The sequence below is a fragment of the Oncorhynchus mykiss genome, chromosome Y (assembly GCF_013265735.2).
Source record: "Oncorhynchus mykiss isolate Arlee chromosome Y, USDA_OmykA_1.1, whole genome shotgun sequence".
Taxonomy (NCBI): Eukaryota; Metazoa; Chordata; class Actinopteri; order Salmoniformes; family Salmonidae; genus Oncorhynchus; species Oncorhynchus mykiss.
The window spans coordinates 45,015,117-45,029,575 of record NC_048593.1 but is presented as its reverse complement, the minus strand read 5'-3'; the positions used below and the strand labels follow the sequence as shown (position 1 = coordinate 45,029,575).

The following is a 14,459-nucleotide window of genomic DNA, read 5'->3' as shown; positions in this document are numbered from 1 at the left end:
AGGTGCTCTGGTCAGATGAAACCAAAATTGAACTTTTTGGCAACAATGCAAAATGTTATGTTTGGCGTAAAAGCAACACAGCTGAACACACCATCCCCACTGTCAAACATGGTGGTGGCAGCATCATGGTTTGGGCCAGCTTTTCTTCAGCAGAGACAGGGAAGATGGTTAAAATTGATGGGAAGATGGATGGAGCCAAATACAGGACCATTCTGGAAGAAAACCTGATGGAGTCTGCAAAAGACCTGAGACTGGGATGGAGATTTGTCTTCCAACGAGACAATGATCCAAAACATGAAGCAAAATCTACAATGGAATGGTTCAAAAATAAACATATCCAGGTGTTAGAATGGCCAAGTCAAAGTCCAGACCTGAATCCAATCGAGAATCTGTGGAAAGAACTGAAAACTGCTGTTCACAAATGCTCTCCATCCAACCTCACTGAGCTCGAGCTGTTTTGCAAGGAGGAATGGGAAAAAATGTCAGTCTCTCGATGTGCAAAACTGATAGAGACATACCCCAAGCGACTTACAGCTGTAATCGCAGCAAAAGGTGGCGCTACAAAGTATTACCTTAAGGGGGCTGAATAATTTTGCACGCCCAATTTTTCAGTTTTTAATTTGTTAAAAAAGTTTGAAATATCCAATAAATGTCGTTCCACTTCATGATTGTGTCCCACTTGTTGTTGATTCTTCACAAAAAAATACAGTTTTATATCTTTATGTTTGAAGCTTGAAATGTGGCAAAAGGTCGCAAAGTTCAAGGGGGCCGAATACTTTCGCAAGGCACTGTATATGGGACCATCTGTAGAGCATCTTTATGGGACCATCTGTAGAGCATCTATATGGGACCATCTACAGTGCCTTGCGAAAGTATTCGGCCCCCTTGAACTTTGCGACCTTTTGCCACATTTCAGGCTTCAAACATAAAGATATAAAACTGTATTTTTTTGTGAAGAATCAACAACAAGTGGGACACAATCATGAAGTGGAACGACATTTATTGGATATTTCAAACTTTTTTAACAAATCAAAAACTGAAAAATTGGGAGTGCAAAATTATTCAGCCCCTTTACTTTCAGTGCAGCAAACTCTCTCCAGAAGTTCAGTGAGGATCTCTGAATGATCCAATGTTGACCTAAATGACTAATGATGATAAATACAAAACACCTGTGTGTAATCAAGTCTCCGTATAAATGCACCTGCACTGTGATAGTCTCAGAGGTCCGTTAAAAGCGCAGAGAGCATCCTGAAGAACAAGGAACACACCAGGCAGGTCCGAGATACTGTTGTGAAGAAGTTTAAAGCCGGATTTGGATACAAAAAGATTTCCCAAGCTTTAAACATCCCAAGGAGCACTGTGCAAGCGATAACATTGAAATGGAAGGAGTATCAGACCACTGCAAATCTACCAAGACCTGGCTGTCCCTCTAAACTTTCAGCTCATACAAGGAGAAGACTGATCAGAGATGCAGCCAAGAGGCCCATGATCACTCTGGATGAACTGCAGAGATCTACAGCTGAGGTGGGAGACTCTGTCCATAGGACAACAATCAGTCGTATATTGCACAAATCTGGCCTTTATGGAAGAGTGGCAAGAAGAAAGCCATTTCTTAAAGATATCCATAAAAAGTGTCGGTTAAAGTTTGCCACAAGCCACCTGGGAGACACACCAAACATGTGGAAGAAGGTGCTCTGGTCAGATGAAACCAAAATTGAACTTTTTGGCAACAATGCAAAACGTTATGTTTGGCGTAAAAGCAACACAGCTGAACACACCATCCCCACTGTCAAACATGGTGGTGGCAGCATCATGGTTTGGGCCTGCTTTTCTTCAGCAGGGACAGGGGAGATGGTTAAAATTGATGGGAAGATGGATGGAGCCAAATACAGGACCATTCTGGAAGAAAACCTGATGGAGTCTGCAAAAGACCTGAGACTGGGACGGAGATTTGTCTTCCAACAAGACAATGATCCAAAACATAAATCTAAATCTACAATGGAATGGTTCAAAAATAAACATATCCAGGTGTTAGAATGGCCAAGTCAAAGTCCAGACCTGAATCCAATCGAGAATCTGTGGAAAGAACTGAAAACTGCTGTTCACAAATGCTCTCCATCCAACCTCACTGAGCTCGAGCTGTTTTGCAAGGAGGAATGGGAAAAAAATTCAGTCTCTCGATGTGCAAAACTGATAGAGACATACCCCAAGCGACTTACAGCTGTAATCGCAGCAAAAGGTGGCGCTACAAAGTATTAACTTAAGGGGGCTGAATAATTTTGCACGCCCAATTTTTTGTTTTTGATTTGTTAAAAAAGTTTGAAATATCCAATAAATGTCGTTCCACTTCATGATTGTGTCCCACTTGTTGTTGATTCTTCACAAAAAAATACAGTTTTATATCTTTATGTTTGAAGCCTGAAATGTGGCAAAAGGTCGCAAAGTTCAAGGGGGCCGAATACTTTCGCAAGGCACTGTATATGGGACCATCTGTAGAGCATCTATATGGGACCATCTGTAGAACATCTATATGGGACCATCTGTAGAGCATCTATTTGGGACCATCTATATGGGACCATCTGAAGAGCATCTATATGGGACATTCTGTAGAGCATCTATTTGGGACCATCTATATGGGACCATCTATATGGGACAATCTGTAGAGCATCTATATGGGACCATCTATAGAGCATCTATATGGGACCATCTATAGAGCATCTATATGGGACATTCTGTAGAGCATCTATATGGGACCATCTATATGGGACCATCTGTAGTGCATCTATATGGGACCATCTGTAGTGCATCTATATGGGACCATCTATATGGCACCATCTGTAGAGCATCTATATGGGACCATCTGTAGAGCATCTATATGGGACCATCTGTAGAGCATCTATATGGGACCATCTGTAGAGCATCTATATGGGACATTCTGTAGAGTATCTATATGGGACCATCTATATGGGACCATCTGTAGAGCATCTATATTATGGGACCATCTGTAGTGCATCTATATGGGACCATCTATATGGCACCATCTGTAGAGCATCTATATGGGACCATCTGTAGAGCATCTATATGGGACCATCTATATGGGACCATCTGTAGAGCATCTATATGGGACCATCTGTAGAGCATCTATATGGGACCATCTGTAGAGCATCTATATGGGACCATCTGTAGAGCATCTATATGGGACCATCTGTAGAGCATCTATATGGGACCATCTATAGAGCATCTATATGGGACCATCTGTAGAGCATCTATATGGGACCATCTGAAGAGCATCTATATGGGACATTCTGTAGACCTTCTATATGGGACCATCTATATGGGACCATCTGAAGAGCATCTATATGGGACCATCTATATGGGACCATCTATATTGGACCATCTGTAGAGCATCTATATGGGACCATCTGTAGAGCATCTATATGGGACCATCTGTAGAGCATCTATATGGGACCATCTATATGGGACCATCTGTAGAGCATCTATATGGGACCATCTGTAGAGCATCTATATGGGACATTCTGTAGACCATCTATATGGGACCATCTATATGGGACCATCTGTAGAGCATCTATATGGGACCATCTGTAGAGCATCTATATGGGACCATCTTTATGGGACCATCTGTAGACCATCTATATGGGACCAATCCAAACAAAGTACTGAATACAACCAGCCACGAAGACCAGTGTGTCTGGGCCAGATAACAGGTTGCTAGAGTCAATAGTCATTCAGCTTCATGATTGAATTGATTAGAGATATGTCTCACACTCAATATCACACACCTGGATCCACTTGTCAGGTACAGCCATGTTGAGTCTGTAGTCAAAGCCAAGTCCTCCATTCTTCACTGGTTTACACAACCCTGGCATTCCTGATACATCCTAGAGGAAGTCAGAGAAAGAGAGACAGAGACAGAGTTAAAATGATAGCTGAGATCTACCGCTCAGATTTTATTTTAACATGACTTAAATAACGGAAGCCTAAGCAACATTAACCAATTAAAAACAGTTCTGGATCAATGAGGTTTGTACAGTAAGCTAGAGGCCCAATATACACTACTCAAAAAAATAAAGGGAACACGTAAACAACACAATGTAACTCCAAGCCCTCCATGTGCTCGCCAAAGGTAGCCTGACTGCCATTAGGTACCGAGATGAGATCCTCAGGCCCCTTGTGAGACCATATGCTGGTGCGGTTGGCCCTGGGTTCCTCCTAATGCAAGACAATGCTAGACCTCATGTGGCTGGAGTGTGTCAGCAGTTCCTGAAAGAGGAAGGCATTGATGCTATGGACAGGCCCGCCCGTTTCCCAGACCTGAATCCAATTGAGCACATCTGGGACATCAAGTCTCGCTCCATCCACCAACACCACGTTGCACCAGACTGTTCAGAGTTGGCGGATGCTTTAGTCCAGGTCTGGGAGGAGATCCCTCAGGAGACCATCCGCCACCTCATCAGGAGCATGCCCAGGCGTTGTAGGGAGGTCATACAGGCACGTGGAGGCCACACACACTACTGAGCCTCATGTGGACTTGTTTTAAGGACATTACATCAAAGTTGGATCAGCCTGTAGTGTGGTTTTCCACTTTAATTTTGAGTGTGACTCCAAATCCAGACCTCCGTGAGTTGATACATTTGATTTCCATTGATCATTTTTGTGTGATTTTGTTGTCAGCACATTCAACTATGTAAAGAAAAAAGTATTTAATAAGAATATTTCATTCATTCAGATCTAGGATGTGTTATTTTAGTGTTCCCTTTATTTTTTTGAGCAGTGTATTATCACTGCATACGGGCTATGCTTGAACTGCCCGGCCAATGTTGTTCAAGCCATTTAAAATATATATATATTTAAACACATGGGGGAAGATTAGATGATCACAGAGGTAATAGATCCGTTGTTTCTCCTATGAACTGAGAATGTGAAATATTCCTCGATATTAAAAAAGAAAGACCCAAGCAGCTAACGACCCCGACAGCGACACCGACCCCGACAGCGACCCCGACAGCGACACCAGCCCCGACAGCGACCCCGACAGCGACCCCGACAGCGACACCGACCCCGACAACGACCCCGACCCCGACAGCGACCCCGACAGCGACCCCGACAGCGACACCAGCCCCGACAGCGACCCCGACCCCGACAGCGACCCCGACAGCGACACCGACCCCGGCAGCGACCCCGACAGCGACCCCGACAGCGACCCCGACAGCGACACCGACCCCGACAGCGACCCCGACAGCGACACCGACCCCGACAGCGACGACAGCGACCCCGACCGCGACCCCGACCCCGACAGCGTCACCGACCCCGACCGCGACACCGACTCCGACAGCGACCCCGACAGCGACCTCGACAGCGACCCCGACCCCGACAGCGACCCCGACAGCGACACCAGCCCCGACAGCGACCCCGACAGCGACCCCGACCCCGACAGCGACCCCGACAGCGACACCGACCCCGGCAGCGACCCCGACAGCGACCTCGACCCCGACAGCGACCCCGACAGCGACACCGACCCCGACAGCGACCCCGACAGCGACAGCGACCCCGACAGCGACGACAGCGACCCCGACCGCGACCCCGACAGCGTCACCGACCCCGACCGCGACACCGACTCCGACAGCGACCCCGACAGCGACCCCGACAGCGACCCCGACCCCGACAGCGACCCCGACAGCGACACCGACCCCGGCAGCGACCCCGACAGCGACACCGACCCCGGCAGCGACCCCGACAGCGACACCGACCCCGACAGCGACCCCGACAGCGACAGCGACCCCGACAGCGACACCGACCCCGACAGCGACGACAGCGACCCCGACCGCGACCCCGACCCCGACAGCGTCACCGACCCCGACCGCGACACCGACTCCGACAGCGACAGCGACCCCGACAGCGACACCGACAGCGACACCAGCCCCGACAGCGACCCCGACAGCGACCCCGACAGCGACCCCGACCCCGGCAGCGACCCCGACAACGACCCCGACCCCGACAGCGACCCCGACAGCGACCCCGACAGCGACCCCGACAGCGACACCAGCCCCGACAGCGACCCCGACAGCGACCCCGACCCCGACAGCGACCCCGACAGCGACACCGACCCCGGCAGCGACCCCGACCCCGACAGCGACCCCGACAGCGACACCGACCCCGACAGCGACCCCGACAGCGACGACAGCGACCCCGACAGCGACGACAGCGACCCCGACCGCGACCCCGACAGCGTCACCGACCCCGACCGCGACACCGACTCCGACAGCGACCCCGACAGCGACCCCGACAGCGACCCCGACCCCGACAGCGACCCCGACAGCGACACCGACCCCGGCAGCGACACCGACCCCGGCAGCGACCCCGACAGCGACACCGACCCCGGCAGCGACCCCGACAGCGACCCCGACAGCGACCCCGACAGCGACACCGACCCCGACAGCGACCCCGACAGCGACAGCGACCCCGACAGCGACACCGACCCCGACAGCGACGACAGCGACCCCGACCGCGACCCCGACAGCGTCACCGACCCCGACCGCGACACCGACTCCGACAGCGACCCCGACAGCGACACCGACCCCGACAGCGACCCCGACAGCGACACCGACCCCGACAGCGACGACAGCGACCCCGACCGCGACCCCGACCCCGACAGCGTCACCGACCCCGACCGCGACACCGACTCCGACAGCGACAGCGACCCCGACAGCGACACCGACAGCGACACCAGCCCCGACAGCGACCCCGACAGCGACACCGACCCCGACAGCGACGACAGCGACCCCGACCGCGACCCCGACAGCGTCACCGACCCCGACCGCGACACCGACTCCGACAGCGACAGCGACCCCGACAGCGACACCGACAGCGACACCAGCCCCGACAGCGACCCCGACAGCGACCCCGACAGCGACCCCGACCCCGGCAGCGACCCCGACAACGACCCCGACCCCGACAGCGACCCCGACAGCGACCCCGACAGCGACCCCGACAGCGACACCAGCCCCGACAGCGACCCCGACAGCGACCCCGACCCCGACAGCGACCCCGACAGCGACACCGACCCCGGCAGCGACCCTGACAGCGACCCCGACCCCGACAGCGACCCCGACAGCGACACCGACCCCGACAGCGACCCCGACAGCGACAGCGACCCCGACAGCGACGACAGCGACCCCGACCGCGACCCCGACAGCGTCACCGACCCCGACCGCGACACCGACTCCGACAGCGACCCCGACCCCGACAGCGACCCCGACCCCGACAGCGACCCCGACAGCGACACCGACCCCGGCAGCGACCCCGACAGCGACACCGACCCCGGCAGCGACCCCGACAGCGACCCCGACAGCGACCCCGACAGCGACACCGACCCCGACAGCGACCCCGACAGCGACAGCGACCCCGACAGCGACACCGACCCCGCCAGTGACGACAGCGACCCCGACCGCGACCCCGACCCCGACAGCGTCACCGACCCCGACCGCGACACCGACTCCGACAGCGACAGCGACCCCGACAGCGACACCGACCCCGACAGCGACCCCGACAGCGACAGCGACCCCGACAGCGACACCGACCCCGACAGCGACGACAGCGACCCCGACCGCGACCCCGACCCCGACAGCGTCACCGACCCCGACCGCGACACCGACTCCGACAGCGACAGCGACCCCGACAGCGACACCGACAGCGACACCAGCCCCGACAGCGACCCCGACAGCGACCCCGACAGCGACCCCGACCCCGGCAGCGACCCCGACCCCGACAGCGACCCCGACAGCGACCCCGACAGCGACCCCGACAGCGACGACAGCGACCCCGACCGCGACCCCGACAGCGTCACCGACCCCGACCGCGACACCGACTCCGACAGCGACAGCGACCCCGACCCCGACAGCGACCCCGACAGCGACACCGACACCGACCCCGACAGCGACCCCGACCGCGACACCGACCCCGACAGCGACCCCGACAGCGACACCAGCCCCGACAGCGACCCCGACAGCGACCCCGACAGCGACACCGACCCCGACAGCGACCCCGACAGCGACACCAGCCCCGACAGCGACCCCGACAGCGACCCCGACCCCGACAGCGACCCCGACAGCGACCCCGACCCCGACAGCGACCCCGACAGCGACCCCGACAGCGACCCCGACAGCGACACCGACAGCGACACCGACCCCGACAGCGACCCCGACCGCGACACCGACAGCGACCCCGACAGCGACCCCGACAGCGACACCGACCCCGACAGCGACCCCGACAGCGACACCGACCCCGACAGCGACACCGACACCGACAGCGACACCGACCCCGACAGCGACCCCGACAGCGACCCCGACACCGACCCCGACAGCGACACCGACCCCGACCCCGACAGCGACACCGACCCCGACAGCGACACCGACCCCGGCACCGACCCCGACAGCGGCACCGACAGCGACCCCGGCACCGACAGCGACCCCGACAGCGACCCCGACAGCGACACCGACCCCGGCACCGACAGCGACCCCGACACCGACAGCGACACCGACCCCGGCACCGACAGCGGCACCGACAGCGGCCCCGACAGCGACACCGACCCCGGCAACGACAGCAACCCCGACAGCGGCACCGACAGCGGCACCGACAGCGACCCCGACAGTGGCACTGACACCTGCACCGACCCCGACAGGGACAGCGGCACCGACATCGACACCGACAGCGACCCCGGCACCGACAGCGACCCCGACACCGGCACCGACAGCGGCACCGACAGCGGCACCGACAGCGACCCCGACAGCGGCCCCGACAGCGGCACCGAAAGCGACCCCGACAACGACCCCGACAGCAACCCCGACAGCAACCCCGACAGCGACCCCGAGAGAGGCACCGACACCGACAGCGGCACCGACCCCGACCCCGAACCCGGCACCGACAGCGGCACCAACCCCGACAGCGGCACCGACAGCGACACCGACAGCGACCCCGACAGCGACACCGACCCCGACACCGACCCCGACAGCGACCCCGACAGCGACACCAGCCCCGACAGCGACCCCGACAGCGACCCCGACAGCGACACCGACAGCGACCCCGACAGCGACACCAGCCCCGACAGCGACCCCGACAGCGACCCCGACAGCGACTCCTAATGCAAGACAATGCTAGACCTCATGTGGCTGGAGTGTGTCAGCAGTTCCTGAAAGAGGAAGGCATTGATGCTATGGACTGGCCCGCCCGTTTCCCAGACCTGAATCCAATTGAGCACATCTGGGACATCATGTCTCGCTCCATCCACCAACACCACGTTGCACCAGACTGTTCAGAGTTGGCGGATGCCAGGTCTGGGAGGAGATCCCTCAGGAGACCATCCGCCACCTCATCAGGAGCATGCCCAGGCGTTGTAGGGAGGTCATACAGGCACGTGGAGGCCACACACACTACTGAGCCTCATGTGGACTTGTTTTAAGGACATTACATCAAAGTTGGATCAGCCTGTAGTGTGGTTTTCCACTTTAATTTTGAGTGTGACTCCAAATCCAGACCTCCGTGAGTTGATACATTTGATTTCCATTGATAATTTTTGTGTGATTTTGTTGTCAGCACATTCAACTATGTAAAGAAAAAAAGGATGTGTTATTTTAGTGTTCCCTTTATTTTTTTGAGCAGTGTATTATCACTGCATACGGGCTATGCTTGAACTGCCCGGCCAATGTTGTTCAAGCCATTTAAAATATATATATATTTAAACACATGGGGGAAGATTAGATGATCACAGAGGTAATAGATCCGTTGTTTCTCCTATGAACTGAGAATGTGAAATATTCATCGATATTAAAAAAGAAAGACCCAAGCAGCTAACGACCCCGACAGCGACACCGACCCCGACAGCGGCACCGACAGCGACACCGGCACCGACAGCGACACCAGCCCCGACAGCGACCCCGACAGCGACCCCGACAGCGACAGCGACCCCGACAGCGACCCCGACAGCGACCCCGACAGCGACACCAGCCCCGACAGCGACCCCGACAGCGACCCCGACAGCGACCCCGACAGCGACACCAGCCCCGACAGCGACCCCGACAGCGACCCCGACAGCGACCCCGGCAGCGACCCCGACAGCGACCCCGACAGCGACCCCGACAGCGACCCCGACAGCGACACCGACCCCAACAGCGACACCGACAGCGACCCCGACCGCGACCCCGACAGCGACACCGACCCCGACCGCGACACCGACTCCGACAGCGACCCCGACAGCGACCCCGACAGCGACCCCGACAGCGACACCGACCCCGACAGCGACCCCGACAGCGACCCCGACAGCGACACCGACACTGACAGCGACACCGACCCCGACAGCGACCCCGACAGCGACACCGACCCCGGCAGCGACCCCGACAGCGACACCGACCCCGACAGCGACCCCGACAGCGACACCGACAGCGACACCGACAGCGACACCGACCCCAACAGCGACACCGACAGCGACCCCGACCGCGACCCCGACAGCGACACCGACCCCGACCGCGACACCGACTCCGACAGCGACCCCGACAGCGACCCCGACCCCGACAGCGACACCGACCCCGACAGCGACCCCGACAGCGACACCGACCCCGACAGCGACACCGACACCGACAGCGACACCGACCCCGACAGCGACACCAGCCCCGACAGCGACCCCGACAGCGACCCCGACAGCGACACCGACCCCGACAGCGACACCAGCCCCGACAGCGACCCCGACAGCGACCCCGACAGCGACCCCGACAGCGACACCGACCCCGGCAGCGACCCCGACAGCGACCCTGACAGCGACACCGACAGCGACTCCGACCGCGACCCCGACAGCGACACCGACCCCGACACCGACAGCGGCACCGACAACGACACCGACAGCGACACCGACAGCGGCACCGACAGCGACCCCGACAGCGGCACCGACCCCGACAGCGACCCCGACACCGAACCCGGCACCGACAGTGGCACCGACAGCGGCACCGACAGCGACCCCGACAGCGACACCGACCCCGACAGCGACCCCGACAGCGACCCCGACACCGACCCCGACAGCGACCCCGACAACGACAGCAGCACCGACACCGAAAGCGACACCGACAGCGACCCCGACAGCGGCACCGACAGCGGCACCGACAGCGGCCCCGACAGCGACACCGACCCCGGCACCGACAGCGACCCCGACAGCGGCACCGACAGCGACACCGACCCCGGCACCGACAGCGGCCCCGACAGCGACACCGACCCCGGCACCGACCCCCACACCGACCCCGGCACCGACAGCGACCCTGAGAGAGGCACCGACAGCGACCCCGACACCGGCCCCGACAGCGGCACCAACCCCGACAGCGGCACCGACAGCGACCCCGACAGTGGCACTGACACCGGCACCGACAGCGACCCCGACAGGGACAGCGGCACCGCCATCGACACCGACCCCGACAGCGACCCCGGCACCGACCCCGGCACCGACAGCGACCCCGAGAGAGGCACCGACAGCGACACCAACCCCGACAGCGGCACCGACAACGACACCGACAGCGGCACCGACAGCGACCCCGACAGCGGCACCGACAGCGACACCGACAGCGGCACCGACAACGACACCGACAGCGACACCGACAGTGGCACCGACAGTGGCACCGACAGCGGCACCGACAGCGACCCCGACAGCGGCACCGACCCCGACAGCGACCCCGACACCGAACCCGGCACCGACAGTGGCACCGACAGCGGCACCGACAGCGGCACCGACAGCGACACCGACCCCGACAGCGACCCCGACAGCGACCCCGACACCGACCCCGACAGCGACCCCGACAACGACAGCAGCACCGACACCGAAAGCGACACCGACAGCGACCCCGACAGCGGCACCGACAGCGGCACCGACAGCGGCCCCGACAGCGACACCGACCCCGGCACCGACAGCGACCCCGACAGCGGCACCGACCCCGGCACCGACAGCGGCCCCGACAGCGACACCGACCCCGGCACCGACAGCGACCCCGACACCGACCCCGGCACCGACAGCGACCCTGAGAGAGGCACCGACAGCGACCCCGACACCGGCCCCGACAGCGGCACCAACCCCGACAGCGGCACCGACAGCGACCCCGACAGTGGCACTGACACCGGCACCGACAGCGACCCCGACAGGGACAGCGGCACCGCCATCGACACCGACAGCGACCCCGACAGCGACCCCGGCACCGACCCCGGCACCGACAGCGACCCCGAGAGAGGCACCGACAGCGACCCCGACACCGGCCCCGACAGCGGCACCGACAGCGGCACCGACAGCGACCCCGACAGCGACCCCGACAGCGGCACCGAAAGCGACCCCGACAGCGACCCCGACAACGACAGCAGCACCGACACCGAAAGCGACACCGACAGCGACCCCGACAGCGGCACCGACAGCGGCACCGACAGCGGCCCCGACAGCGACACCGACCCCGGCACCGACAGCGGCCCCGACAGCGACACCGACCCCGGCACCGACAGCGACCCCGACACCGACAGCGACCCTGAGAGAGGCACCGACAGCGACCCCGACACCGGCCCCGACAGCGGCACCAACCCCGACAGCGGCACCGACAGCGACCCCGACAGTGGCACTGACACCGGCACCGACAGCGACCCCGACAGGGACAGCGGCACCGCCATCGACACCGACAGCGACCCCGACAGCGACCCCGGCACCGACCCCGGCACCGACAGCGACCCCGAGAGAGGCACCGACAGCGACCCCGACACCGGCCCCGACAGCGGCACCGACAGCGGCACCGACAGCGACCCCGACAGCGACCCCGACAGCGGCACCGAAAGCGACCCCGACAACGACCCCGACAGCAACCCCGACAGCGACCCCGACAGCGACCCCGACAGCGGCACCGACCCCGACAGCGACCCCGAACCTGGCACCGGCACCGACAGCGGCACCAACCCCGACAGCGGCACCGACAGCGACACCGACAGCGGCACCGACAGCGACACCGACAGCGACCCCGACACCGAACCCGGCACCGACAGCGGCACCGACAGCGACCCCGACAGCGGCACCGACCCCGACAGCGACCCCGACAGCGACCCCGACACCGACAGCGGCACCGACAGCGACCCCGACAGCGACACCGACCCCGACAGCGACCCCGACAGCGGCACCAACCCCGACAGCGGCACTGACAGCGGCACCGACAGCGGCACCGACAGCGACACCGACACCGGCACCGACAGCGGCCCCGACAGCGACACCGACAGCGACCCCGACAGCGGCACCGACAGCGACACCGACCCCGACACCGACAGCGGCACCGACAGCGACCCCGACAGAGGCACCGACAGCGACCCCGACACCGACAGCGGCACCGACAGCGGCACCGACACCGACAGCGACCCCGGCACCGACAGCGACCCCGAGAGAGGCACCGACAGCGACACCGACAGCGGCACCGACAGCGACCCCGACACCAACAGCAACACCGACAGCGACCCCGACACCAACAGCAACACCGACAGCGGCACCGACACCGAAAGCGGCACCGACAGCGACCCCGACAGCGGCACCGACAGCGGCACCGACAGCGGCACCGACAGCGACCCCGACAACGACCCCCGACAACGACCCCGACAGCAACCCCGACAGCGGCACCGACAGCGGCACCGGCAGCGACCCCGACAACGACCCCGACAGCAACCCCGACAGCGACCCCGAGAGAGGCACCGACACCGACCCCGGCACCGACAGCGACCCCGACAGCAACCCCGACAGCGACCCCGACAGCGGCACCGACACCGACAACGACCCCGACAGCAACCCCGACAGCGACCCCGAGAGAGGCACCGACACCGACCCCGGCACCGACAGCGACCCCGACAGCAACCCCGACAGCGACCCCGACAGCGATCCCGACAGCGACCCCGAGAGAGGCACCGACACCGACCCCGGCACCGACAGCGACCCCGACAGCGGCACCGACAGCGGCACCGACAGCGACCCCGACAGCCATCCTATTGGCCAACGGTAGGCCTATAGAGCACTTGATTTGCTCTCCGGGCCGGCCGACAACAGTTTCTACCTTCAGACACATGAAATGGTTCATAATGGGAACACCCGGCGCAAAAATCAGCCCTACAGCTGAAAGCACCTACCGACCAACACCTACCGCCAACACCTACCGACCAACACCTACCGCCAACACCTACCGCCAACACCTACCGCCAACAGCGCAAGACCAATACAAACAAACAAAAAGGGAACGCAAGGCTTTATTGTTGTTTTTTGCGATCAACAATAAATGCCTTGGTTGGTGACCACTGATCTAGACGGAAGTATATCATCTCTAGACGGAAGTGTATTATATTTGATTCTCTAGACGGAAGTGTATCATCTCTAGATGGAAGTGTATTATATTTGATTCTCTAGA

At 60.5% G+C, this 14,459-nt stretch overlaps 1 protein-coding gene across 2 annotated transcripts in view; it reads right to left on the bottom strand.

The window, feature by feature from the left end:
• gbe1a (glucan (1,4-alpha-), branching enzyme 1a) overlaps positions 1 to 14,459 on the bottom strand; it is a 165,364-nt gene that overhangs the window by 54,164 nt on the left and 96,741 nt on the right. For both annotated transcript variants that reach the window (XR_005040523.1, XM_036968271.1), the window contains exon 10: positions 3,801 to 3,899. Coding sequence is in view for 1 of the 2 variants with exons in the window: in XM_036968271.1 (XP_036824166.1) it covers positions 3,801 to 3,899 (99 nt within the window). In the remaining variant the exon portion in view is untranslated. The remainder of the gene's footprint in view (positions 1 to 3,800; positions 3,900 to 14,459) is intronic.